The sequence below is a fragment of the Nanorana parkeri genome, unplaced genomic scaffold (genome assembly GCF_000935625.1).
Source record: "Nanorana parkeri isolate BGI_ZX_2015 unplaced genomic scaffold, ASM93562v1 scaffold1702, whole genome shotgun sequence".
NCBI classification, from domain to species: domain Eukaryota; kingdom Metazoa; phylum Chordata; class Amphibia; order Anura; family Dicroglossidae; genus Nanorana; species Nanorana parkeri.
In genome coordinates, this window is record NW_017307970.1 from 166,466 (window position 1) to 192,040 (window position 25,575).

The following is a 25,575-nucleotide window of genomic DNA, read 5'->3' on the forward strand; positions in this document are numbered from 1 at the left end:
TGAAAACTAAACAAAAAGAAAAGTTTTGGCTTTATGTGCACTTTATTTCAGTTTTTTGTTCATCATTAGCATGTCACATATTTGATCAGTGTCTATTTGTCATGACCATCTGGAAAGCAGAGCAGCATACACAAATTTATAAGTGCAAACAACAGCTCATTTCCATGTACGCTTTAATCAAACCGTGTCCATTTTCTACTATACCAATGGCACAAACGAGTGGCCATTCCCAGATTCCATGTGGAGATGTCCACCTTTGGTGCACTAGCTATTCTATTACTACTCACCTGTCCTCTAGTTTGCCCTTTACTGAAGACGGGAGATTCGACCAGTCAAACATTTTTCAAAATACCTGGAGACTTCAAACTTGGGGGTCTTTTCGCTATACATGATGAAGCTGACACGTTGGACAACTGGGGAAAGAATGGAACTACTAAATGCAAAAAGTAAGATTTTGTATTTCCTCTGATAGGGGCTAGATATCACAATCAGTGCGGATATTGTTCGGATAGTGCTACTTTAAAAAACTAGTGGATCTGGGGTACACAGACAAAATGAATAGACCCCCTGTAGAATGTGCTCTGCTTTGGGGTGCCTTGATTTAATGACGGAAAAATGAATCTTAAATGAGGGTTGGATTTATTTACAAATAGGGATATACATAAATTCTAATTGCAATTAAGGGAAATGGAGAGGGGATTTCGAAGGGTAGGTAGGGATAGGCATTGAGGTTAAGATCCTTCAGCCAGCAACATCATTCTCTCTCATTCACACATCCCAGGGCCTTTTCTCTGTCCCTGGAACACTACTATGCAGCAGGTCTCAGCGACTCACATTCTTGATGGTAGAGCCAAAAAAAACTTGTCTTGTCCAAGAGGTCACCAAGGTTACCATTGTTCCTGCTTCTGAGCTAGGTTTATGCAGTTGTTCGCATAGGAAGAAGGTTTCATCATATGCCCCTGCCCCCATCCCAGCATGCATGCTGCATTGCAAACACAGGTGTGGGCAGTAAATACCAGCTGGACTGTCTTAGGGGATAACGACCCTCAGGCAGATCTTCATCCATCAGTGCCACTGCCCCAAGAGCCCTTGTTTGGTGATCCTCATTTGCTTATCACAAAGCCACACGCTGATTATTCAGGAGTGATAAGGAGTCAAGGAACACCATTATACCAAAGCGTTTACATAAATATCAATTTTATCGGCTCCAAAACCCACACCTTTACTAAACTTTAAATATTATCATGTAAGGGCGTTAGAAGGGTAGAAAGCCTATCATTCTGGTTTTTTTTGCTTCTTGTAGGATTAGGGTTTACCACGCAGGCTACTTAGGTTTGTATCAGTGGGTCAGGACAGTCTTGTCACAGACAATGGATCTTACATAGTTACATAGTATTTGAGGTTGAATAAAGACACATGTCCATCAAGTCCAACCTATTCTTCACCCCAAATGGCAAAGTGAAAAAGGTCTCTATTAGAAGATCTTTATATCAACTAAAAACCACCTTCACTGTTATGTTTTTTTCAGCATGGATCATACAGTGTAGACTGAAACCGCCCTCTTTCTGTTATATGTTATATGTTCTGAGTATTGTTAATGATCATAAGCTGGGACAAATCAATTGGAAAACATTCCTTCTTGACATAAGAAAGGCAACAGATCAATTGCTTACATCAAAATACTGCATATTGCTACATTACAGGTGAAACTCGAATAATTAGAATATCATGCAAAAGTAATTGCAGTAAGTGCTGCAAAAGGGGCCCAAACCAAGTACTGAGTACATATGCATGCTTGTACTTTTCAGAGGTCCGATATTGTTCTATGTACAATCCTTGTTTTATTGATTGCATGAAATAATCTACTTTTTTGAGGTTGTGGATTTGGGGTTCTTGGGGTTTTCATGAGCTGTAAGCCATAATCATCACAATTATGACAAATCACGGCTTGAATTATCTTGCTTTACATGTAATGAGTCTATCTCATATATTAGTTTCACCTTTTAAGTTGCATTAGTGAAATAAATGAACTTTGCACGATATTCTAATTATTCGAGTTTCACCTGTATGTATACCATATGTATACCAGAACTACCCCGTACAGTAGGACCTTCCACAGCTTATCCATTCTCACAGTAAAGAATTGTATTCTATACTGAAGGTACAGCAGTTCCTATTCCTATCACAGCTCAGGCAAGCCTAATGTGTCAGTCCCTCTTCCAACAGCTTCAACATCCATGAATTCATTGGGTTATTGGCCATGAAGTTTACGGTAGAGGAAATTAACAACAGCAGTACCATCCTGCCTAATTCTAGCCTTGGATATGAGATATATGACACCTGCTGTAATACAGAAGCCACGCTACATGCAGCCTTGAAGTTTCTTTCTGAGAGAGAGGATAGCGTTATCCAGGTAGTCTGTAACTACACATACTATGAGCAAAATGTGGTGGCTGTGATTGGGCCATCAACATCAGAAACCATTGCAGCAACTGCAAGACTTTTTGGCTTCTTCCGTGTACCCCAGGTAAGCTCATTGTTACATATATACATGTCTGGTTTACACAGTGAATGTGCAAAGGGGAGTTATGATGTATAATGTGCAGTAATTAATAACAAGCAGTTCAGCTTCTTAAAACCCAATTTCAGAATCCAAACAAATTTCCTAAGTATTTTCCTTCTCACTTCCTATAACACTTGCCGCATCTATTTGTTACTATGCTCCCCAGTATCTAAAAATCCTATAAAAAATGGTGGCTACATGACTGCTGCTACTCTCCCATCCAGCAGAAGCCTGTGGCAAAATAGAATATGAAACTTTAAATTCCTGCATGCACTGTTGACTCCTAGGTGCTAGCTCTAGAGCTAATCTTCTGCAGTGGGCATCTATGGGTGGGTAAGTCTTCTTGCAGGGAAGAGGTTAAGGATGGCAGTGAAATCGGCTATTCTACTATCAGCAGGGGTTGGTGAATTATTTAAAGAGTAATTAATTAAAGAGTAATTAAAAAGTGCATGATTTAAAGGGTAAATTATAGGGGTCAGGAAACTATTTAAAGAGTGGAAGCTGGAGGTGGGCTTTAATTCAGTTTGGTGAAATGCTGACCGGTTGCAAATGACTATTTTACTTTGCTCTTATCCTTATTGAGAATACAAACGGCTTTATATAATGTACATTTGAATAACTACAGGTGAACAGGCTAGTGGGATAGGGGGTTCAAAGGGATTTATTAGATGAACCCATTAATTTGCTCTGTACTAAACTTAGAGAAAAGAATATGGGCATATCAGTGGAGTTGCTGACAGTAGCAACCAATAGGGTTTCACTTTTCATTTTATGGAAAACAAAATAATGAATTCTAATTGGTCACTCTGGGCAACAAATCCACTTTTGTGCTTATTTTTTCCAGTCTTAATAAAACAGTCCCATGGTGTACACATCTCATTGTCAGCTACATGCACAGATTTGAATTTTGGCCTCTGTGTGGTCACTCCTTTTGTGTGTGGTCACTCCTCATTAAATGTTGGGGTGTTGGAAAGCTGCTGCAGATAGGAACTTTACCAGTCTAGATAGTGCTGGAGACATGACTGTTAAGGCCTTCTTCTTTATTGAAGCAGGAGTACAATGAGATGGGATATGGAATCATAATCCACATCCTTCCACAATACAGAACAATCATTAAACCAATATTGTACTATCTAATGGCAGAACAACACAACATAGCATATGAGAATGGTTGCTGCCCCTATGTCTGTGAAAAGCTTGCTAACGTATGGATACCTTTATTTGCAGAAGATGACATAGCAAAGATTAGCAGAGTACAGGGACAACAAAGAGAAGCGCAGAAAAATCGGTCTAAAAGATATAAACGTACCTCTTTGGGTTCCTATCCTGGATCAGAGTTGCTTGTCTAATATGACTTTAAACCTTGTATATTTCCGAAAAAATACCGGCGCCTTTAATTGCAAGGTGCTCAGCAATTAGATACAGCAAACATGAGAGAGGCAGCTCCCACAGGTCAGATTGACCACCAGTCTAGGAAACAAGGCGTGCCCCTGAAACGCATAAACCTTTTGCTAACACAAGGATAGAGGACGCTGGTGAATTTCATCACTCCAGATTCTCCCTGCTAGAGGTTCCAACTTCTCATCTTACTCTACTGGTTTTTATTCAACTGAATTGTTGTAAGTACAGCCTTAGGGCTGCGTGTTTTTACTATTAAATCACACTTTTACACTATGGAGGCGCTTTCTATTTCCATAGCATCTCAAGGACACATCCAACTTACCTCAAGGAGACTTTGAGCACTTTACATTCAAGTTTGTCAAATGTTAAATGAATAGCTTTCTGGTGGCTTTAGATTTTAGGAACACCCAAAGTAGACCTTGCACTAAGACTTTCCCCCACCACATTCTCAAATCCCCACACAATAGCTGTTAAAAAAAAACGGTGTGAAAAAAGACACCTGTCGTACAACTGGCTTCCTTCTTGGGTGCCCAGGTAAAATAATGAGGATCCCAGAGGAGTGAGATCCAGGAGAACCTGAACCTCTCATTGTTCCTAGGATCACCCTGAAGATCCAGGGAATACTGAGAATCTAGCGAGAAGACACTCTTCCCTCCCAGATTTGGGAACTTTGTCATTACCGGGATCTCACAGAAGTGAATTGTAAGATCAGAATGATTTCTAACTTTTTTCCCACAAGTTTGGTTTTCTTACAGCTATGATGGGGCAATTTATTATTGGGGAGGGGATTCAATAAGCGGACCTTCCCTTTTAGTGTTGAGTCCATGTACAATTTAACTTTTTCCTTTATAATGCTCATACTGAAATAGGAAGGATCAGAGAACACATTGGTTGCAATCTAATGTCCCTTCCCTCATATCATATATGAACTGGTCTGAAGCAGCAAAGAAAAAAAAACACATTAGCCCCCATTCTTCAAGGATATTCCCTATTATTATTCTGCATGACCTATGACTAACATTGTACAAGACAAGTAGTTTGTGAGGCTGGCAGCACTGGATTTGTTGCTGATGCATAGAAGTGTAGATGACGCCTAGTATGTTTGTGGGACTGTCTATCTGTCAACTTTTTAGGTTTTTTTGTTTGTATTTCAGGTCAGCTATCAGGTTTCCAGTGAAAGGTTTAGTAACAAGGTCATCTTCCCATCATTTCTACGCACCATCCCTGGTGTTATAACCCTGGCTCAGGGAATTGTAAACCTTTTAAAGGAGTTTAAGTGGAACTGGGTGGCCATAGTGGCTAGTAAAAATGATTACGGTGATCAAGGACTCTTCCTGTTCATGACTCTAGCTGCCCAAGCTGGTATCTGCACTGCCTACCAAGCTTACATACCGAATGATTCAACCAACTCAAATTTCAATACATCTCTGCAGAACAATATTCTTGAACTCCAGAACACAGGGGTAAATGTCACCATTGTGTTCTCCACTGAACAGGAATCTAAGCTTTTCTTTAAAGCTGTTATAGATTCCCAGTTAAAAATGGTCTGGATTGCCACAACAACATGGTCTCAGTCTACATCCCTCCAGCAGATGGCAGGCATGCAGTCCATTGGTACAGTTATTGGTTTTTCTGAAACAAGTAAAGCATTGCCTGGGTTTGAGGACTATGTACAGCATATTCTGCACCTGATTCAACAACAAAGGCAGCTTCTCCTCAATGGTAGCACATCAAATCCGAACATCAGCCAGCAGTATGTTTTCCAGACCAAGGGCCTTCTGGAACAATGTGAATCATGCAGCTTGTTAACACCAAACAATATAACAATACTACAGGACCCTGTGGTACTCGGCTTGGCTTATCGAGTGTATATTGCAGTCTACTGCATTAGTCAAGCTATTCATAACATTGTTCATGGCCTAGATGGCCAGTGCAAAGATGTGTACGGTATACTTCCTTGGCAGGTAAGCAGTACATTGACTCAAAGTATATATTATATCTGTGTACGCATCAGAGATCAACATGTCAAACTTTTTTTTAAACAAATGAATATAGAATGGGGCACACCTAGGGCTGTTTTTTAACATATCGACCTCTATATGATACAATTATTTTCAAAAATATTCCTAAAATTAAAATGGTAAAAAAATAAATACTGTGAAAATTGTATTGTCCCATTACATTGGTGGCCATTAGAGAAGTGCTCCCTTAGGCTGGTGGTCAGTTTAATGCTCTCTTGCAGCCTAAATGGACTTAATCTATATGGTGACTGAATGTCTTTGGTGAATCCCAATAACCTTATAATTTATACTAAGCAGTACATTATCACATCCTTGAAATAAATCGGAGGTCCTGTGGCCGCTCTCCGAGGGTGATGGCAACCTCCTGATTTTATCACTTCCACACCATACTGTCTGTATATGAAGGTAGTAAAGCCACACACCGCTGATCCCTTGTTTACACAACATTTATTCTATCAGCAGTGACAGAGACACTCAACTCACATCCTCCCACTGATGCATTTCGCTTTTTTGTATGCAAAGGATCAGTGGTGTGCAGCTTCAATACTTTAACAAGGGGCACATTTTACTACTTGACCCATATATAAGCTGTTGCATGACACACATATTACATTATGGAGAATGCGGTTGCAATAAGATCCCCTGTTGTTTGGCTTCATAATCAGGGCCGGAATTATTCTCTCTGCTGCCCCAAGGCCAGGTTCCTCAATGCGCCCCCTACTTGCCAACTCCCCCATGGAGAATGGCAGACCTGCAGGCTGCATACAAGTGATCTTGGCGACTTTGCCGAGATCACTTGTAAAGAACAAGTGGCTGCTGTACATTTAGCTGTAAAGCAGGGCTAAATGTAGAAAAAAACTACCCGCCCGAGATGCATGTCCTGGGTATCGGCGGGAGATAGGAAATCCACACCGCTGCTGCCCCACTATTCCCTACTGCCCCAAGACCGGGCCTTGGTTGGCCTTGTGGGAAATCCGGCCCTGTTTATAATCACCAATAAAGGAGACAGACCTGGGGATCTCTCTCTAAGATCCATGAAACTGGTGATCTCTCCAAATAGAGATATTGCTTCAGGGTGGAAGACCTTTTACTCTGTTGCCAATTTTTCTACATAATCATTTACATTATTGTTGTGTTTTACTTTAAGGTTCTGCAAGAACTGAAAAGCCCGAACTTTACTTTTAATAATATCACTTTTGATGCTTCCGGGATAATAAGTATGGGCTATGACATACTAACATGGAGATATAATACAGGTAAACCATTCTACACAGTAGGAACTTTCTGGAAGAAGCTGACCATCAAGAGATCTCAGATTGCATGGTACAGTATAAAGGTAAGACCTCCTATGTCAAAGTCCTGGGTCCACCTACTCAGAGTGTTCAGAGGGTTTATGTTCTCAAATCTCATCAATATAGATAACATAGTTATCTCAATGGGTCACATGACCAGCGGCGCAACTATAGCCATAGTAGCCTGGGTGGCTGCTATGGGGCCTGGGTGTGGAAGGGGGCCCCAATAGGTTGTTGAGGTACATTAACCATAGAGTATGTGAAGATAGCACAGTACTGTATCATAAGGGTTCATGTGGTTGCAGTTGATTACAACCATTATCCTCTGTAAAGTCTACAGTGTAGGAAGGCTGACGTCAGAAAACAGTATTTCACTTTGTGCAATGTTTGACATGAAGTGTAGAATTGGTGTAGTCAGCTGTCTACTATTAATAGAGACATCCATGTTTGATAACCATATTGTCCAATTCCACATTTCCTTCTGCTGCCAATGCCTACATAATTAAAGGGTATCTATGGTCAAGAACTAAAACATAATATTGAATTTCCCTAAATCCTATCCCACTCCGAATAACTAAATTAATCCAGAAGTTTGTAAACGTACTCATTTAAGATGCCCTTTGGAAGAATTTCCTAAATGCACTGACACAATTTCACTATGCACTGTGAATATGAACTTTCTTGTGTCTCAGCTCTCAGCCTGCCTCCTGAACTACAACTCAACTACAACTGAGCATTGTAACATTACCATTGCTTGCTGGAAGCAATGCATGATGGGCTGTGTAGTCTTAAGAAATTGAGATTGCATCTCATCAGGGAAAGATGCAAAGCACACTGGGAATTCCGGAGGTTGGTGAAAATGATGGGCAGATGGAAGGCAGCGCTCACTACATAAAAGGGATGTATTCCTATTACAATGCTGATGTTATATCAGATGAGGATATGCTGGGACTTTACAATGCCTTTAAATTCATCAGCTGCAGTCTTTGCGGGGCTCCTATAAGCCTTACTGAGAATTTAGGTGTTTTAAAAAAAAAATTCTGGTAAAAAAGCCCAACTTAACTTTTAGTTTAAGTCAGCTGAACATCCCAGGTGCACCAAAACAAAAAGTGTGCAATGTCTTACAGTTAATTTTCTTTGGAAAACAGCAACAGCCCAATAAGAAAAGCCTGTCCCTCCTCAGGATGCATAAAAGGAAGCAGTGGTCCTCTTTCAGAGGTTCCGACATGCACCCTGCTAAGTCAGAGGTGGAGGTCTCCATTCATACTGTGCATGTATTGCTTTTGCAATTTTGGCTGAGCTGGGGTGCATTGGCAGCCCTTCCAAAAGGAATGGACTGTGTTAATGCAATGCATTTCATACGTCTATTGTGAGATTTTAGATTTGGATAGGCATGTTCCCCCCTCACTAGGGTTTCCACGTGTCCAGAATTCACATGGAAAGTCTGGATTTTGAATGCTGTGTCCGGGTTTCATGGCAGCAGGAACCCAGACACAAGATGTCAGGGAGACAGGGGCAACCAAAATTAAGATAGGAGCTACTGGCACCCCACTGAAAATAGTCTCAACTGTGATATTAACATATGACATGGGTGGCACCATTTACATATGAATAAGCCAGGATTAATTCTCCCAAAAAAAGTCCACACCTCGCTAGAATGTTCGGGAAAAGGTTGCAACCCTATCCCACACTTTTCCTTCACACACCTGTAACAATGGTCAGTCACATATATATTTACACTACGATACATAGAGCCAACGTGTGATTTAAGCTGCAAGCAATCCCATAGAAGTGAATTATCCATCTTGAGTGGAACAGACCTTTATATAAGCCCAATAAAATGACACTGTATTTAAAATATAAAATTCCTATTGTTATTACAAAACAGTTCCAGCTGACTCCTTTAGGTGGAGATATTCTATTAGAAGTTGTTGCTGAACTGGAAAGTACAAAAGCAATGACGAAGCATGAATTGTGACATTTGTGGGTAAAGAACATTATGAGGTCCTTTGAGCCGTAGGTTTTGTCTTTCCGTTTCTAAACTGCACTTGCAACAAATTAACTTTTATTGAGCCATTTAGGCTGGGTTCACACCTGGACGTTCATAACATGCGCGTTTGACCCGCGTTTCGGGCTGCACGGTTTTAGCACGATTTGCGGTCCACGAGACGCGTGTTTGACGTGCGTTTACGAAATCTATCAGGCTGGGTCCAATGGATTCGCTCTGAAATCCGCCCCAAAGAAGCTGCAGTATTATTTTGGGCGTAGGGCGTTTTTCAGCGCGTCAAAACGCGCTTAAATAGGCTGAGGTGGGAACCATGCTCATAGCATTTAATAGGATTTCACTTGTTGAGCGTTTTTCAGCGCTTCGATCAGCACTGAAAAACACCCAGGTGTGAACCCAGCCTTAACATGGCAGGGCCAAAAGCAGTGATGATGTACAAAAATCAGTAACCCATAGTAACCAATCAATGTTCACTTTACTCAAGTCAGGTCAATTTAATATTTTGTCAACAATGACTTTGTACTTTTCTTAAAGAAGAACTCCAGTAATTAAAAAAGTTAACCGAAGTAATTAATAAAGTTAATGCAGAAGATATGCTCAGCTGATGCCTGGTCCCGTGGCGGTGGGCAGCCTGGTCCCCTCTGCTCCGGTTATGATATATCCCTCGGCATCCTCACGTCTAATGCTGGGCACACACCTTACAACCATTGCAAGACTTTTGTCTTGCGATGGTTGTAAGGTAATTAAAAAAACGTACGATCTGCCCATCTTGGACAGGCAGATCGTACTTGCGATGATCGCAAGCCGCGCCCCGCTGAGGGGCGGGCTTCCGATGACCGCAATGCCGAATGGGCAGTGTGCCCTTGCGCACACCGGCCCGTCCAGCTTTTATCTTACGAACATTCTATACACCCGCCAAACATCGTACGATGCTCGGCGGGTTTTCGAACATGTTCCTAAGATAAAAGTCGTGCAACCTTACAGTAGTAGAGGTCGCACGGCTTCCACGCACCTTACGATAATCGTACGATCGCGGGATTTCCCACGATTATCGTACGATTATCGCAAGGTGTGTGGGCACCTTTATGCAGGTGAATGGACTGCATTAGATGTGATGATGTCAGTGGGGCTTAGACCACGGAAGCCCGGGGGAGAAAAGGCTGCGTGGCCAGGCAGGACCAAGGATCAGGTAAGTATATGTAGTTATTTACGCCCCCTAGATCAAAACAAGCCCTTACCCCCAACCACTTATGTCACTGTTGAATCCTGCTCCTGAAATATCGACTGCTGAAGAGGCTTTCCAATGCTGCAGTGCTGAAACAGAGGAGAGGTAGTAGGAATGGACTGCTGGAGCGGTGGGTAAATGTCTGCCTTCCATAGCAGGGACTCTCTGGCTTAAAACATTTTGTGACCTGACAGGGTCTGTCTAAAGGAGTTGTCAAATCCTACCCTGTTATAACATCAACATTGTAATAGGAATACATACTTGAGTTGTTTTTGATAATACAATCAAAGCATACTTGAAAAAAAATCCCTTTTATGTAGTGAGCGCTGCCTTCCATCTTCTCATCACTTTCAACAACTTTCTGGATTCCCAGTGTGCTTTGCATCTCTTTCCCTGCTGCTTGATGTGATGCAATCTCCATTTCTCAAGACTACATCTCCCATCATGCATTACTTCCAGCAAGCAATGATAATGTTACATTGTTCAGACGTTGAGATGAAGCTCAGAAGACATATTCACAGGGCTGAGTGAAACTGTGTCAGTGCATTGAGGAAGTACATGCTATGGGCATCTTCAATAAGTAAGTTTACAAACGTGGTTAGTAAATGTTGGAAAGAACTTGGAAATTCAATATAGAAATAGAGATTTATTTTTAGTTTTCGACCATAGATAGATGTGTTTTAACCAGAGATTATTTCCACTAAAGCTGCATTGAATAACCAGTGAAGTAGAACAAATCTGCCTTTGAGAACCCTTATTATTCTATGAATGATAAATTGAACTGGTCAGGAATATTGCAGCTCTTGTTATAAGCTGGCCATAGGTCGCGCAGTTTGCAGGCACAGATTATCTGACCACCTGGGGACATGTCTGTCAGCTGTCCATCTAGTAAGCAGGTATAACAATCATCTGACTATAGAATAGTAACATGTCTTATGCAGATTCCTTTTATTGCATTGTGGAATAAAAAGGTCTACCGCTGCTGTGCATTATGAGTTCAAAGGGTTCAGTAAAAAGGGCAGCTGGGGCTCGGCTATTGATTAAAAGTTCATGTAAAGCTGCCCTAAAAAGTTCATCCCCAGCAAAAAAAATGTCTTTAGCTGTAGGTAGACACGGAAGCGTTATAGTACAGCTCACTATACAGTAAACACTCCCCAGTCCCCTCCCAAGCACCCTAACCCTTTCTAAACTAACCTAACCCCAGGTGCCTACTTACCTCTTTCCAATGGTGATGTTTACAGCCTTAGTTAGGGGGCTTCACTAGTATTCTGAGCCCTGATGAAGGAGGTCCCTTAGAATTCCTCAAGTGTGTTGGCTTGTTTCAGATACAGTTAGATTGGGTTCAAAAATATTTGAACTCTCAGCTGTTAATCTGGAAGTTTATTTCTCCTAATTCTCAAGCATTTTGTCCGAAGCACCTCCCGGAGGCTGTTTGCAGGGCCGGATTTCCCACAAGGCCAACCGAGGATCGGCCTTGGGGCAGCAGGCAGTAGAGGGGCAGCAGGGGTGTGGAATTCCTATCTCCCGATGCCCGATGACATGGAGTTCCGGGGGCTGGGCGGGTAGTTGTTTTTTTACATTTGGGGGCAAGTAGGGCTAAATGTTCAGCTGGGTAGCCGCCACTTGTTTTGTACAAGTGATCTCGGCAATGCCAGCGAGATCACTTTTATGCAGCCTGCATACAGGGGGGCGCATTGAGGAACCTAGCATTGGGGCAGCAGAGAGAGTAAATCCAGCCCTGCCTGTTTGTGCAAGAGGACAGGTCTTCAATGCGCTTCACTTTCTATATTACCCACTTTGGATCCAGTGCTTCCAACCCATTCCTTCTCGAGCAATACATTCTTGATAGAGGTTTTAAACCTCATACACCCTAAATTTATTTCCTATGTCCACACACCTAATAAAAAATAGAAAATAGGGATACATCTCCCACCTGGGGACAATATAGCAATAAAAACAGAGCAGGGGTGGGCCAGAGACTTTAAAATTGCCATGCCTTGTGACCTCTATCAGAGCTTTTAACAAGTCTTATTTGGTTATAGTAAATATATTGATATTGTTAGAAAAGTGACATTGGGGAATGTTGGCTCTGTGACACCCTCTAGGGCATGGGTGGGCAACTCCAGCCCTCTAACATGGGGGCGAATGTGACCTCCCCTATGCGACAGTGCTCAGGTCTGAGTGGCCCCTTGCCAGGGCAAAATACTATCACTTGGGAGGGAGGGACATCATCCACCCGCGTAAGCTCTGATGTCATCTGATACTGGAGCTTAGCCAGGGAGGTCTCCTGAGGAGGCTGAATGGGAGCGCAGATCAGTTAGTAAAATTTCTGGAGGGGAGGGACAAACTATCAGGAGGCACTGACACTTTATCCTGAATGGGAAAAGTGACAGTCTCTCCTTAAAGGTTAGTCAACCTAATACTGGTGTTTACATTCTTGGTAGAGACTGGGAAGATTGGGGGAATGGGAAGGTCACTGAGACAAGAGGTGAGCAATATCTCTCCGACAAGGGCAAAGAGAGTAATGAAACCTAGAGTAGAGTGGGGAAGGCTGAGAAAATTTTTTAGGGTTATATTGCTGTCTCCATCCCTTTTGGTAAGCTCTTCTTGCTTTCTGTGTGGCCACAGGAACAGGAAGTGAGATTAAATGCCCCCAACAGGGACAAAGACAGCAATAAAAACAAATAACAGAGGTTTTACCCCTTTACTGCTATCACCAAAAATTAAAAAAAAATACATTTTGGTTAAAGCCGAGCTTCAATTTTCCACATTCCACCTATCACTTTTTGAAATATCACTTTTTGGTACACTGACCCTGTAACGTTCCAAAAGAAAATTCATTGCTGCCGCTGCCTTTTTTCCTCTCTGCAAAACAGGACAGCTTGAAGTCAATAAGCTGCAGCGTGTCAAGGTAAAGTGAGTGTAGTACAGCATGCTATCACCGCCAGAGAGAATCAATAATGCAAAATAGGACAACTAAAATAAACATAACAAGGCGGAAAATGACAGCCGCACCAACACACCGCCATCCCGCTGCACTCGCATATCGCTATGTTTATTCTGCTTATTGAAATATTAATGCAAAAAATAAAATCCCCTAACGGACATTGAAGGCTTTGCTGCATTACTGCAATCGTGACTAAATATTTACAATATAAAAGGTGCTTTCAGAGGATGTTAACTGGATGAATGTGGTTCTTGGGATTATCTTTGTTTTATTAGCTTTCACACTTGAGTGTGCATGAACAGGAGGCCATAAAGAGGAAGCTCTGCTTAGACAACTGCTGACTGTTCATATGGTTGACCTTTTGTCTAGCTTACACTGCCACTGGTACACCAGACAAGGTTCACATTGTCTTCAGTGCCAGGCACAAGGTGTGAATGGTAGCTTGCCAGTGTTTTATCCTCCACATTAAAGCCCAACGGAACTTTCACTTAAAGTGATATTAAAGTCAAAGGGTTTTAAGCTATATTAATGTTGATGAAATCACATACAATGGATGCTGCTCCTTGATGTTTATAAGATTTAGTTTACTGCAGAATTAGCTGGTCCCCTGACCACTGTCCCTGTTATCTTGTTTTATGGTGGCTCCTTTTCCTTGCAGGGTCCTATGGAGCCACCCTGTGCTAGTAAGCTGCGCATCTCCACAAACACACAAGGCACAGCAAGGCAAGACACTTCCCTCCTCCTGCTCCACACTCCTCCATTCTCCCTTCTCCAAGCTAGTAGATAGAAAGGCTGCTGGAGCCGATCATGGCCCTTGAGATCTTGTACTGGACAGGAAGTTTAGGGAAGCTGAGCTGAGAAAGTTGAAGCTGTTTCGAAACATGATGACTCTAAGAGGGAATATATAGAGAAATACTTTGCTGGGCAATATATAGTATATTTGCTTGGTCTGGATTCATTGCTGGAAACAAAGTATGAGCGTTTAATCAGGGGCATAACTAGAAATCACAGGGCCCCATAGCAAAATTTTGTATGGGGCCCCGTGATTTCTAGTTATACCCCTTGCAGAGCCCACTCGAGATCCCACCTGAGGGTGAACTTGCAGAGCCCACTACAGACTCTCTATGGTGGGCTCTGCAGGGTCACCCTCAGGTGGGCTGGTCGCACTCCTTACCTGTCTGCCACCTCTTCCTCCACGGTCGCTGATGAGCCCCACCTCCTCCTCCGTCACCAGGCCCGCCTCCTTCTTCATCACCGGGCCCCGCCCCGTCCCCTGCTGCCGATCATGGGCCCCGCTGCAGGCTCTCATTGACTCATTGTCAGTGATCTGAACTGCGGCGTGTTCGTCTTCAGCTGCCAGTGAAAGCCACCAGCAGAGGATCCCATAGCGACCCATGCGGTCTGCGCGGCTTCTGGCCGGGCCCCACTGTGCCCCGGGCCCCCTGGGTCGCTATGGTGATTGTTACGCCACTGCGTTTAATACTACTTTAAATCAGCTAAATACATTTCAAGTGCTTCAAAACAAATGGTTTGCAAAGGCTACAGTTTGATTTCTTAGAAAGTAGACTGCCCCTTGCAGAGAAGCATCTCTATGGGAAGCCAGTGGTCTCTTTAAAGAGGTCCAACATGCCCACTGCTGAGTCAGATCTGGAGCTCTCCCATCAGAAAAGCTCATGCTCCCTCTTGATTGGAGAGCTCCAGATCTGACTCAGCTGGTAGTGTGTATCTCTGCAGATACATGTTGATCTACCAAATGCTCTTAACTTCCTGTTTGCACTGACAACACAGTGCTTTTGCTGCACTCGAATCCCAACCAGTGTTGTCAGCCTTGATCACTGGACCGCAGAACTCCACCTAACCCCCATCCTTCTTTACTTGCATACACTGAGGGGAATTTATCAATAGTGGAGCAGTTGCCTGTAGTAACCAATCAGGTTCTCTCCTCAATCTATTCAGTTAAGCTTTGAAAATGAAAGCCAGAAACTGATTGGTTGGCATGCACAGCTGCTCCAGCTGCTCAGCTGCTCCAGATTTTGTCTGCTCCAGGTTTGCTAAATTCCCCTCATTGATTTCTTGCCTGGCCAAGCAGTGCTGCTGAATTGACTCCCAAGCATACACACGCACAATGTGCGTAGAGAATGGGCCCTAGAGATATAGTTCTGGAGGCATTTCTACATCAAAGGGAACTGAGCTCCAAGCAAGCCCCTGCAAGAATTTTACAAGCCTGTTTCTTACTACAGGAACAAAGTAAATAAAAAAAAAAAAAAAATAATGCTGGGAAATGATCTAGAGAAGGAAGGGAGACGTGGGGATACATTTAGGTAATGCTTGGAAATGCCCTTTAACAACTTCCTAAAAGAACCCTTAACACCACACATAATGTGAAGACACACCACCACCTAAAGTGACATTGTTAGTGAGATCCCTGCACTTGTGTTTCTGTGTCTGCATATCTTTCCACTATAAGGGGTCCCAATCCCCTCCATGGTTTGATACTCAACACACTTTTAGACGATCATGAGACATTATAATGAATTTACAACACAAAATAATATAAATATTAATAATGCTGATGATGATAATAATAATAATACAATATATTTGTTACCAGGATAAATGTTGGCCGTGTTTTTGTTTTTGCAGGTCCCGGAATCTACATGTTCCCGACAATGCTCAGAGGGCCAGGTCAAGTTGATCAAAGATTTCAAATCCTGTTGCTTTGAATGTCTTACTTGTCCTGAGGGAACCTTAGTAAACTCCACAGGTTGTCACTCTATCCGGTCCTTTTTTATTACTTTAATGTTTACCATTCTAGAACATTAAACTGCATGTATAGCCAACCGTTTTTATTAGGTTTGGATAAAGTAGGGAAAGGTTAAAACCACTGCCAGATAATATTTGTTTGCTGTCTGCGTACTATTGGGGAAATTTGTCTTTACATCCTGTCCCAGAGATGCAACAGGACGTTAGTGGACATATCCCAAAGTGTGGGGAATTTTGTTCTGGGGACAACTCTAAAATGTTGGATTTCCCCTCACATTCTTTCTCGGTGACAGTGGTCAGCAGTACAAGTAGAGGGATGAATCTGCCCGATGGGGACACAGTGCCTATATATAGCTTACCTCTGGCTGCTTTAGGCACTTTTCACACGGGCTGATCAGGAGAGGATCCTTGCACGTCTCCAGCATTCCCCCCAGCACTCCTTCCTCTGTAGCCACCACTGCAAAATACCCGGTACTTCTGGTAACAGGCATGTGACCTCCTCCGATAACGCTAGTGGCCATCTACCCCCTGAATGGGCAAGGTGACAGTGTATATTTAGGATATGGGAAACATTATTTTACATGACCCAGTATTTAAAGATATGGACTCAGGGCAGCCATCAGAAATTTTGGGGTCCCTTACACGGCTTTAGGCCGGGCCCCCCCCCTACGCCGCTGGACGCAGGGCTTAGTGACGCGCTGGACGCAGGGCTTAGTGACGCGCTGGACGCAGGGCTTAGTGACGCGCTGGACGCAGGGCTTAGTGACGCGCTGGACGCAGGGCTTAGTGACGTGCTGGACGCAGGGCTTAGTGACGCGCTGGAAACAGGGCTTAGTAATGTGCTGGGCGCAGGGCTTAGTGACGTGCTGGACACAGGACCCACCTGAGAGTGACCCTGCAGAGCCCACCATAGATGCTGCACAGCCCTTCTGAAACTGTCTATGGTGGGCTCTGAAGGGGTTTCTGGTGGGCTGGTCAGGGCTGCATCCCTCCCCTCCCTCCTTTCCTTCCTAGCTCCTCTTACCTGCACACATGGCCTCGTCTGCCGCCGGACCGGCCAGAAGTGACGTCACTTCCGGCCAGTCCGATATCAGATGAGCAGCATCGGCTGATGGGGCCCTAGCTTGTCTCAAAGCCGCTGGAGCTGCAATGCTGGGGCCCTGTGCTGCTAGGGCCAGGCCTCCTCGCCCTTCACCGTCGGCCGATAGTCATATAAGGCAGTGGTCCCCAAGTCCCGTGCCGCGGGACCGGTACCAGTCCGTGGATCAAATGGTACCGGGCCGCCCAAGGAACATTAAATTATTTCCATTTTATTTACTGTGGTGTATTTCTCTCGGGTTTGTCCGACTTTCCAGGACGAGAGGTTAACCGGGAGCTGAGAGACGTCACCTAAAGCCGCACCAATACCGCGCATGCGCAAAATATCGTGATATCGGGGCGGTTTTAGGTGACGTCTGGAGCTGAGCGGTTGCAAGCAGCAGTGGCGTTGTAGCTTTGGTAAAGAGAAGGTGTGTATCGCTCTTCTCTCTGTTCACCGGTACTTTCTCATGTTTAACAGTGCTTGGTGTACGTGTATATTGTGTTTGCTCAAATTTAACCCACAAATTAGCAAAAATTATTACGAAACAGACGTCGTTAGAAAGTTTCCTTGGGAAAAAGAAAAGGCCCAGTGAAGAGACAGAAGAAGGGCCTTCAACATCAAAGAAACATGTAACTTTTAACAGACAATACCATGAGTCCTACTTGAAATATGGATTTATCGGGACAGGTGATTCCAATACACCAAAACCGCTCTGCATAGTTTGCGGCGACCAGCTCTCTAATGAGACAATGAAACCTTCAAAACTGCTTCGCCACTTGAACGCCAACAAAATTATCAAACGTTGACTGGTCCGCGGCGATAAAAAGGTTGGGGAGCACTGATATAAGGGACCCGGGCGGGCCCCCCCAGGCTGCCCGGGCCCCTTACATGAGTATCGACCATACCCCCCTGATGGCTGCCCTGTATGGGCTTACAGAAAAAAGAGAAGTTTAAACAAATATGCATTCACAACGTAGAATGAATACCTGAATATGTCTTGATATCATCCCCTGCACAGCAGCACTCCAGGAGTCAAGCAGGTTCATATGGAACATACTGACAGGAGGAGAGAGTAGAGTAAGAAGAGGTGATAGCTTATCAGTGTATTGCTGCACCATTTATTGTGTAGTTAGCAGGGAGGCGACTACATTGTATTCCTCACTTCTGGCTGTTCTGGCAGGGGTGTATGAATCACAAAAGTGGCTCTAATTATGGTCTTTCAAGTACAGCTCTACCTGTGGTTCAAATCTGATGTTGCGATAAACCATGCAGACCCATGCAGATTCATTTTTCTGAATGGTCAAAGTGAGAAAAGTAATCAACAACAGGAGGGAGGCCCACTGCTGCTTACCAGACTGTTAGGAGAAGGCCCCTGCTACTATCCAGAGGGGTCTCAAATTGTATAGATAGGAACTGTTTAATTGAAAATGCTCTGTTTTTTTTCTGATGTGTAACTACATTTACTTGTTCAATTCCTGACAGAATGCACCCCGTGTCCTTCTGGCCAGTGGTCCAGGTCAGGAAGCAAAGCCTGCCAAGATCCAACCTTCATTTTTCTAACATGGAAGAACTACTATGTTATCGCCCTTCTTATATTCATGGGACTAATCATGGTCATCATTGGCACAGTGGCTGTGATCTTATTTCAGCATTGCCACACTCCTCTGCTTGTTGCTTCTGGTGAAATTGAGAGCTTCTTGACCCTGCTGGGTATAGCATGCATGTGTTCCTCCATTTTCTTTTATATCGGAGAGCCTTCTGACATGATATGTCTTCTACAGCAGCCTGTGCTGTCCTTGAGCTTTACTATGTTTCTAGGGCCCATACTGGTCAAATCCATGCAGCTTCAGTTTAGTTCCTTTTCCATTGGATCCTGTCTGTATTGGTTACTATATCCAGGAAGATGGATAATCCTGGTATGTGCGTTCTTGGGTCAGTTCTTCTTGTGTGCCATGTATGTGAAGTCCTCCCAGCCCTTCTCCGTGAAGGTGGCATCCCTTGATGTGAGTTCCCTGACCATTTTTCTTAGTTGTAAATATGAACCCCTGCTCCAGTTTGGTTTGATGTTTGCATACAATGGGCTTCTGGTCTTGTTATCCTTCCTATGTTCTTTCATGGCTGAAAAACCCGTCCACCAGTATTATATGGCAAGAGATATCACCATAGCCATGCTGACTTTGATTCTTGACTGGATCATTTTTATACCCACTTTTGTCAGCACAAACGTTGCCTACAAATCTATCATTCAGATGATTTTTATTCTGAGCAGCTGCCTAGGGGTTCTGTGTACTGTTTACTTCCCAAAATGTTACATTCTGCTCTATAAGAAGGAAATGAACAGCAGTGGATATTTCAGCACTTATATTACAAATAGTCAAAGTGAAAAGGCAAATGAATAGACGTATTTTCTTTTTTTTCTGTGAGTAACTTTTCTGAACTTATATTCACATAATAAAATATCTGTAAGAATCAATGGTCCGATTTTAGTGATTATTTAAGTCACCAGCAGCTAAGCAAAATAAGCAGCTAGGGTGCACTTATTCTGTTTATTCAACAGTAGCTCCAGGAAACAATACATAGTGAATGCTGGTTGTGTTGGAAATGCAACAGCATATACTGCTGTATCTTTTGAGCTGTAGATGACAGTGAAGTGCAATTTTACTCTCTATGTACATGCTTATCTATGATACACAGGAAGCTGTTTTTTAATCTATATGTTTCCTGCACAATGCTGCATTCTGATGTAATGTTCCAAGCAAACTAAAACTTCAGCATTCCTCAAGACCTCAGGGCTTCATCTAAACACATAACCAACAGGTCGGATGTTAAAGCTCAATTCCAGCCTTACCCTCTGCCTCTGCACAGTTGTATAGGCCCCCCTCCCAGGGCTGTCCCTATGTGGGAGTGCGGCACATGGGGGGCAGCAGGCAAAGCGGCATGGCCGATCTGCTGCCCAATGTTTGCAGTGTGCCTGCTGCTCCCTTTCCGGCCAGAGCATCCCAGGTTGCTAAGAGTTGGGCGTGGAGATGAGTAAGGGTCATACATATTTCCCAGGTCTTAGCAACCTGGGGCACTCTGGCAAGTGCCCTGCCAAGCTCCTAGCAACCAGTGATGGGACACTGGCCAGAGCTGGAGCTGGACAGGAAAAGATACCCCTGGCGAAAAAGCTAGGGACACCCCTGGACCCCCCTTGCCTCCTCCTCCTGTACTGAAATAGCTTACTCTGATTCCACTGCACAATGTAATTTTCTCACAATGTGCATTAGAAACTGCTGCAAGTCAGATAGAGCCTGCTGCATTTCCTGACTGGGGGAAAATATATAATTTATTTCTACATATCACTGCGTAACTACAGGCTAGCAGACCACACATGAATGGAAGAAAACACAATATATTAGGATGAAACATGAGAATTCTACTCCTGAATGACATCCAGGACTGCCCTTTGAATGCTATCACCCTAATCCTCTTATCTCTACAGATTGAATTCGATGGACTTTTTTCAACCTAACTATGTAACTATCCTGCTACTAAGCCCATCCTATCAACACATCCATCACAGTCATGTCCAATTGTAAAAAGAAATGATCACATTAGGTATTTTCTTACAGTTTATTCTGCCCACCAATTATACCTGTAGCCCCTATAGATATAGTTATATGTGTTCATGTGTATATGTGACCAAAGAAGAAAACATGAGTACCCTGAGGTCCAGGTGAGGTACAAACACGAAAAGAGTATTCAAAACCCCCTAGTTCTCTCAAGTGACAGCATATCACATGACTATGCTAGGGCTGATATTGCTAAATAGTATTGATGTAACTGTATTGACATAAGTTTTCTTTTACAACAACATTTTAAAATATAATACCATATTTTACAGGGCTGGAATTACTCGTCTCCAAATGTTCTGTGAGTGGTAGTACCATTGCTACGTAACCATAATGGTATACATCATGCTATATTTACATATACAGTAGTTACTGTAAAATAAACTATTTGAAGTTTCCATGCAAAACACTGGGTAGATTTCCCTTCGCTTCCTGTGCCAGGGTCCCCTCCCAAGAGGACAGAAACTGAGGGAGCATTTCTCAAGGGGAGTGAAGATAGAAATGGAAAAACCCTGACAAATGTTTTGCTGTTTCCCAAGGAGACACCTCTCATCTTGGTATCCACCATCACCTGGACAGGAAGTGAGGGGAAATCCTCCCAAATGGGAACACAGACAAAAATAAATACCTGTCAAAGGCAAATGTAGGCGATACATTTTATGTGGTTAACAATATATTTTCAGGTGTAAGCTTTTAAAAACACTTAGTTGCCCTCTTCCGGGGATGGCTTCCAAGCATGCCTGAAGAAGGGAATGACGTGTTTATGAAAACTTGCACCTCTATATATACACATTAAAGGTTTCACTTACATTTTTACTTTCCTACATTTGAAGCAAAGTATTTCTTACAGAAGGTATATGTGATTCATCCATTAAGTCCATTTTATTTTTAATTAAAAATAAACCTGAAATATTCTGCACACAACATGCCTCAAGAAACAATTTATTACATATAAATAATTCATCAAATATAAATTACTTTGTGTTAGTCATTGTTGGGTCATAATAATGACTTTGTCCATGAATCCACTTACGATAAGGGCTAGTCTGTTTAAAGTCTACCTAGCACTTGACAGTAGTCACATTCGTATGAAACCTAAGTGAATAGCCCACTGGATTAACTTGATGTTTAAACTGTTTACATATCAGGCTAATCAGCTTTCTGCGCAGCTTACTGTGTCCAATCAACAACACCAGAGGGCTGAAGCCCATGAAAATATAGGCACCAAAGTTCGCCATGGGCAGCAGAAAGGCGGGAGCAGACACCCCTTTGGTAAAGTTGTAGAAGTTAACGGCCACCACGTTGGTTCCCCAACAAATGACAAATAGAAGAACCAATGTGGTGATCACCAAAGCCGCTTTCTTCTCAGCAGCCACACGGTTAATGGTTTTCTGGGCAGCTATGGCCCTTGCATGTTGCTGCAGTGTGTACAGAGTAATTAGGTTGGTGGCTACCATAAGAATGACAGGTATGATTTCATGAATCACCAATGATGTAGTGACAAAAAGAAGGTTTGCATTAAGGCTTGGGAAGTTCCATACACAGCCCAACACAGGTCTGGTACTGGTGCTTACCAGCTGCACTGAAAAGGTAGCGTTAGACTCTCCACGGGTTGTATATATCAAAGCTGGTATATAATACAAACTATTAAATGCCCAAAGTGCAGCTAGAATTTTAATGGTGGTGAGGAAAGAGTTTACTCTCAGCTTCAAATAATGGTTCCTGATGCTGATATAATGAAAGACACTCATGGACAACGTCCCCCAAACACTCATGGACCTCAAGAGGGTCCAAATGAACATGAAGACCCGACACCAAGAGGTAGAAAAGAGAAGATCTATTTCCATCTGAAATGTAACAACCAGGACATTCCGAAAGACAGATAATAAAAGGTGAGTGACGGCGAGGTTCATAAGTATCATATCAGAAGCTGGCATGGTCTTGTTCTCTATAGCATTGCTTATCACTGTCAGAAGCACCAATGAGTTGCCCAGAATTCCAAGGACTACCAAGACCATGTAAAATGTGATATCTATTGGTATAGTGGCCATTTTGATCTGTTGAATTCTGGAAGAAAGAATCCTGAGGAAAACCTGATAAAAGAGGAAAAAAATATAATTTATATAAATATTTTGGTTGTGGGATATTCTCATACACTGTTGTCAAAATAGCATTAAAAATTATACAAACTAAAGGTTGCTGTTTAAAAAACATTGTAAATCCCCCCTGCCACCAACACAAATATAAACACATGTATTTGTACAACCCTACTGCTGATTGAGGTTAATGTCACATGTGGAATCTTGTTGCTGTCAAGAAGTTGCCATCGATAGTGCAACTGAATAATGCATGAAAAACACTCACGTGCTATGTCAGTGTCTCTCTCCCTTACTGGTTTTGGTCACGAGGTATCCCTCAGTCTCTGCCAAAAAGGTTTCACCACATAGGTTGCTGGCAAAGGAGCAAGCCCTTGCAAGCAGGTAAGTATTTTACCTTCCTGCTGTGTCCTCCATAGCGATACTGGCACTGGTGAGTCCTCATAAGCGGCAGAATCACAAGTGCGATGTAGAATTAATGTAACTAACTTACTAAAATCTCATATAAGCTTTAATATATTCATTTAATTAAAAAAATAATTTTTAATATCTTTAAATCTCCAGATTTCGTTAAAAATCACCTGGTGGTCCTAACATGAAGGCCCTTGCCTCCACCAGTGGCTGTTATAAGACACATCACACAGGAATAAACAACAAGTAAATGTAAATGTCATTCAGTTAGGGTCCTCATCTACTTTAATGTGAGCCACACGTACTAAGAGTTCTGTACACTTCTACTTAAACCAAATAGTCCAAGCTACATTTTCTACTGTCCTCATAGTTGTCAGAGATTTCAATGGAAATATCTCTCCACTTACATTTACAGCTCTACATCTCCTACTTCTGCTTCTGTTCTGTAGGTTTTGTAATAAGTCATTCCAGAGCACTTGCTAGTGAATGATAGATGAGAAGCCAGATTCACCTGATTTGGGATAGGGAGTAAACTCCCTTGTAATGACCATAGAAGTGGAGAACATAGTTTAGGTGCAGATACCTCAATGCTACATTCTCCAACAGATGGAAGAAAACCGGTGATCAGATCTATCTGCAGGGAGAACACAGGTTAGTTGCAAAGACCTCAATACTTGGGTCTCCACCAAATAGAAGAAATTGGTCACTATATCTACCTGCTGGGAATAACATAGGTTAGGTGCAGACACCTCAATACTGAAGTCTCCAACAGATGGAAGAAACTGGTGAGCAAATCTAGCTGCAGGGGTAGCATAGGTTAGGTGCAGACACCTCAATGCTTGGGTCTCCAACAGATGGAAGAAACTGGTGAGCAAATCTACCTGCAGGGGTAGCATAGGATAGGTGCAGACATTTCAATACTGAAGTCTCCAACAGATGGAAGAAACTGGTGAGCAAATCTACCTGCAGGGGTAGCATAGGTTAGGTGCAGACACCTCAATGCTTGGGTCTCCAACAAATGGAAGAGACTGGTGAGCAAATCTAGCTGCAGGGGTAGCATAGGTTAGGTGCAGACACCTCAATGCTTGGGTCTCAAACAGATGAAATAAACTGGTGAGCAAATCAATCTCTCAGTTTTGGTTGGACAGATCCTTCTACCCCTAAAGGCTAAGAGGCATTTTTTAAAGCAAGAGAAAAGAAAATATTATTTTTCTTCGACACTGCTTGCTTTTATCTCTTTGGCGCTAAGTTGCAAATTAAAACGACAGTTCACACCAGCCTGGCACACCTTGCATGTCTGAAATTCTTAACAATGTTATACAATAGTCATAGTGAAGCTAGGCCAAAGGAGAGAACATACCTGTGATTTTATGAAAAGCTCCAACATCCAAAATCAGGGTCTATTGTCACTCTGTTCTTGTGACTTGTCATTTTCTACACGGGAGCAACAATTGTGCTGATAAATCCCATTTGCAGCCCATTTAACCTGAGCATTGGATGCTTAGCAACTAGATGACTATTTCTTGAGAGACGGCTTCCTGACTAATCCCAAGACCACTGAGAATTTTAAAACCCTTTCTCTTTCTAAGGTTTAACACCTGGGATCACTCACATTTATATTCTTGACACACACACAAGGGAGTTCTGATGAATGAAGACGACAGAAAATTCAGAACGTTTGTCTGGGTAATGGTCATTCGTTAGCTTCTATACTCTAACATGATCATTTGGAGGGACACTTTGCTGCTGAGCTGGTGTAACTGAACCCACATTGCAATTTGTATCAAATCTCAGTCCAGGAGGACTCGCTTAACACTAATAAAATGTATTAAGATTATAGAAAAGTTTGAGCAGAGCACTTCCTTTTTCCTGATTTTTTTTCTTCTTTTTAACCGAATTGAATTTTCAGTTAAAATCAGCTAAATACATTCCAAGTGCTTAAAACAAATGGTGTGGGAAGTCTTACAATTTGTTTTCTTTGGAAAGCATCTACAGCCCGAGTAGAAAAGCCAGTCCTCTGCCAGCATACTGCAGATAATGACCCTTGCATTCTAACTGGAAGCAGTGGCCTCTATGCAGAGCTCTGACACGCCTGATGAGTCAAACCTATAGCTCTGTACTCAGTGAAGTACATTCTCCCTGCTGACTGTAGAGCTCTG

At 42.8% G+C, this 25,575-nt stretch overlaps 1 protein-coding gene across 1 annotated transcript; it reads left to right on the forward strand.

Annotated features, from left to right (window-relative positions):
* The first annotated feature begins 246 nt into the window (after positions 1–246).
* On the forward strand, positions 247–21,495 carry LOC108799358 (taste receptor type 1 member 3-like). Its single transcript, XM_018571216.1, has 6 exons — positions 247–446; positions 2,227–2,527; positions 5,119–5,928; positions 16,098–16,218; positions 18,781–19,008; positions 21,449–21,495. Exons 1-6 carry the CDS (start codon positions 247–249, stop codon positions 21,493–21,495), a joined length of 1,707 nt encoding a protein of 568 aa, XP_018426718.1.
* Positions 21,496–25,575: the final 4,080 nt, after the last annotated feature.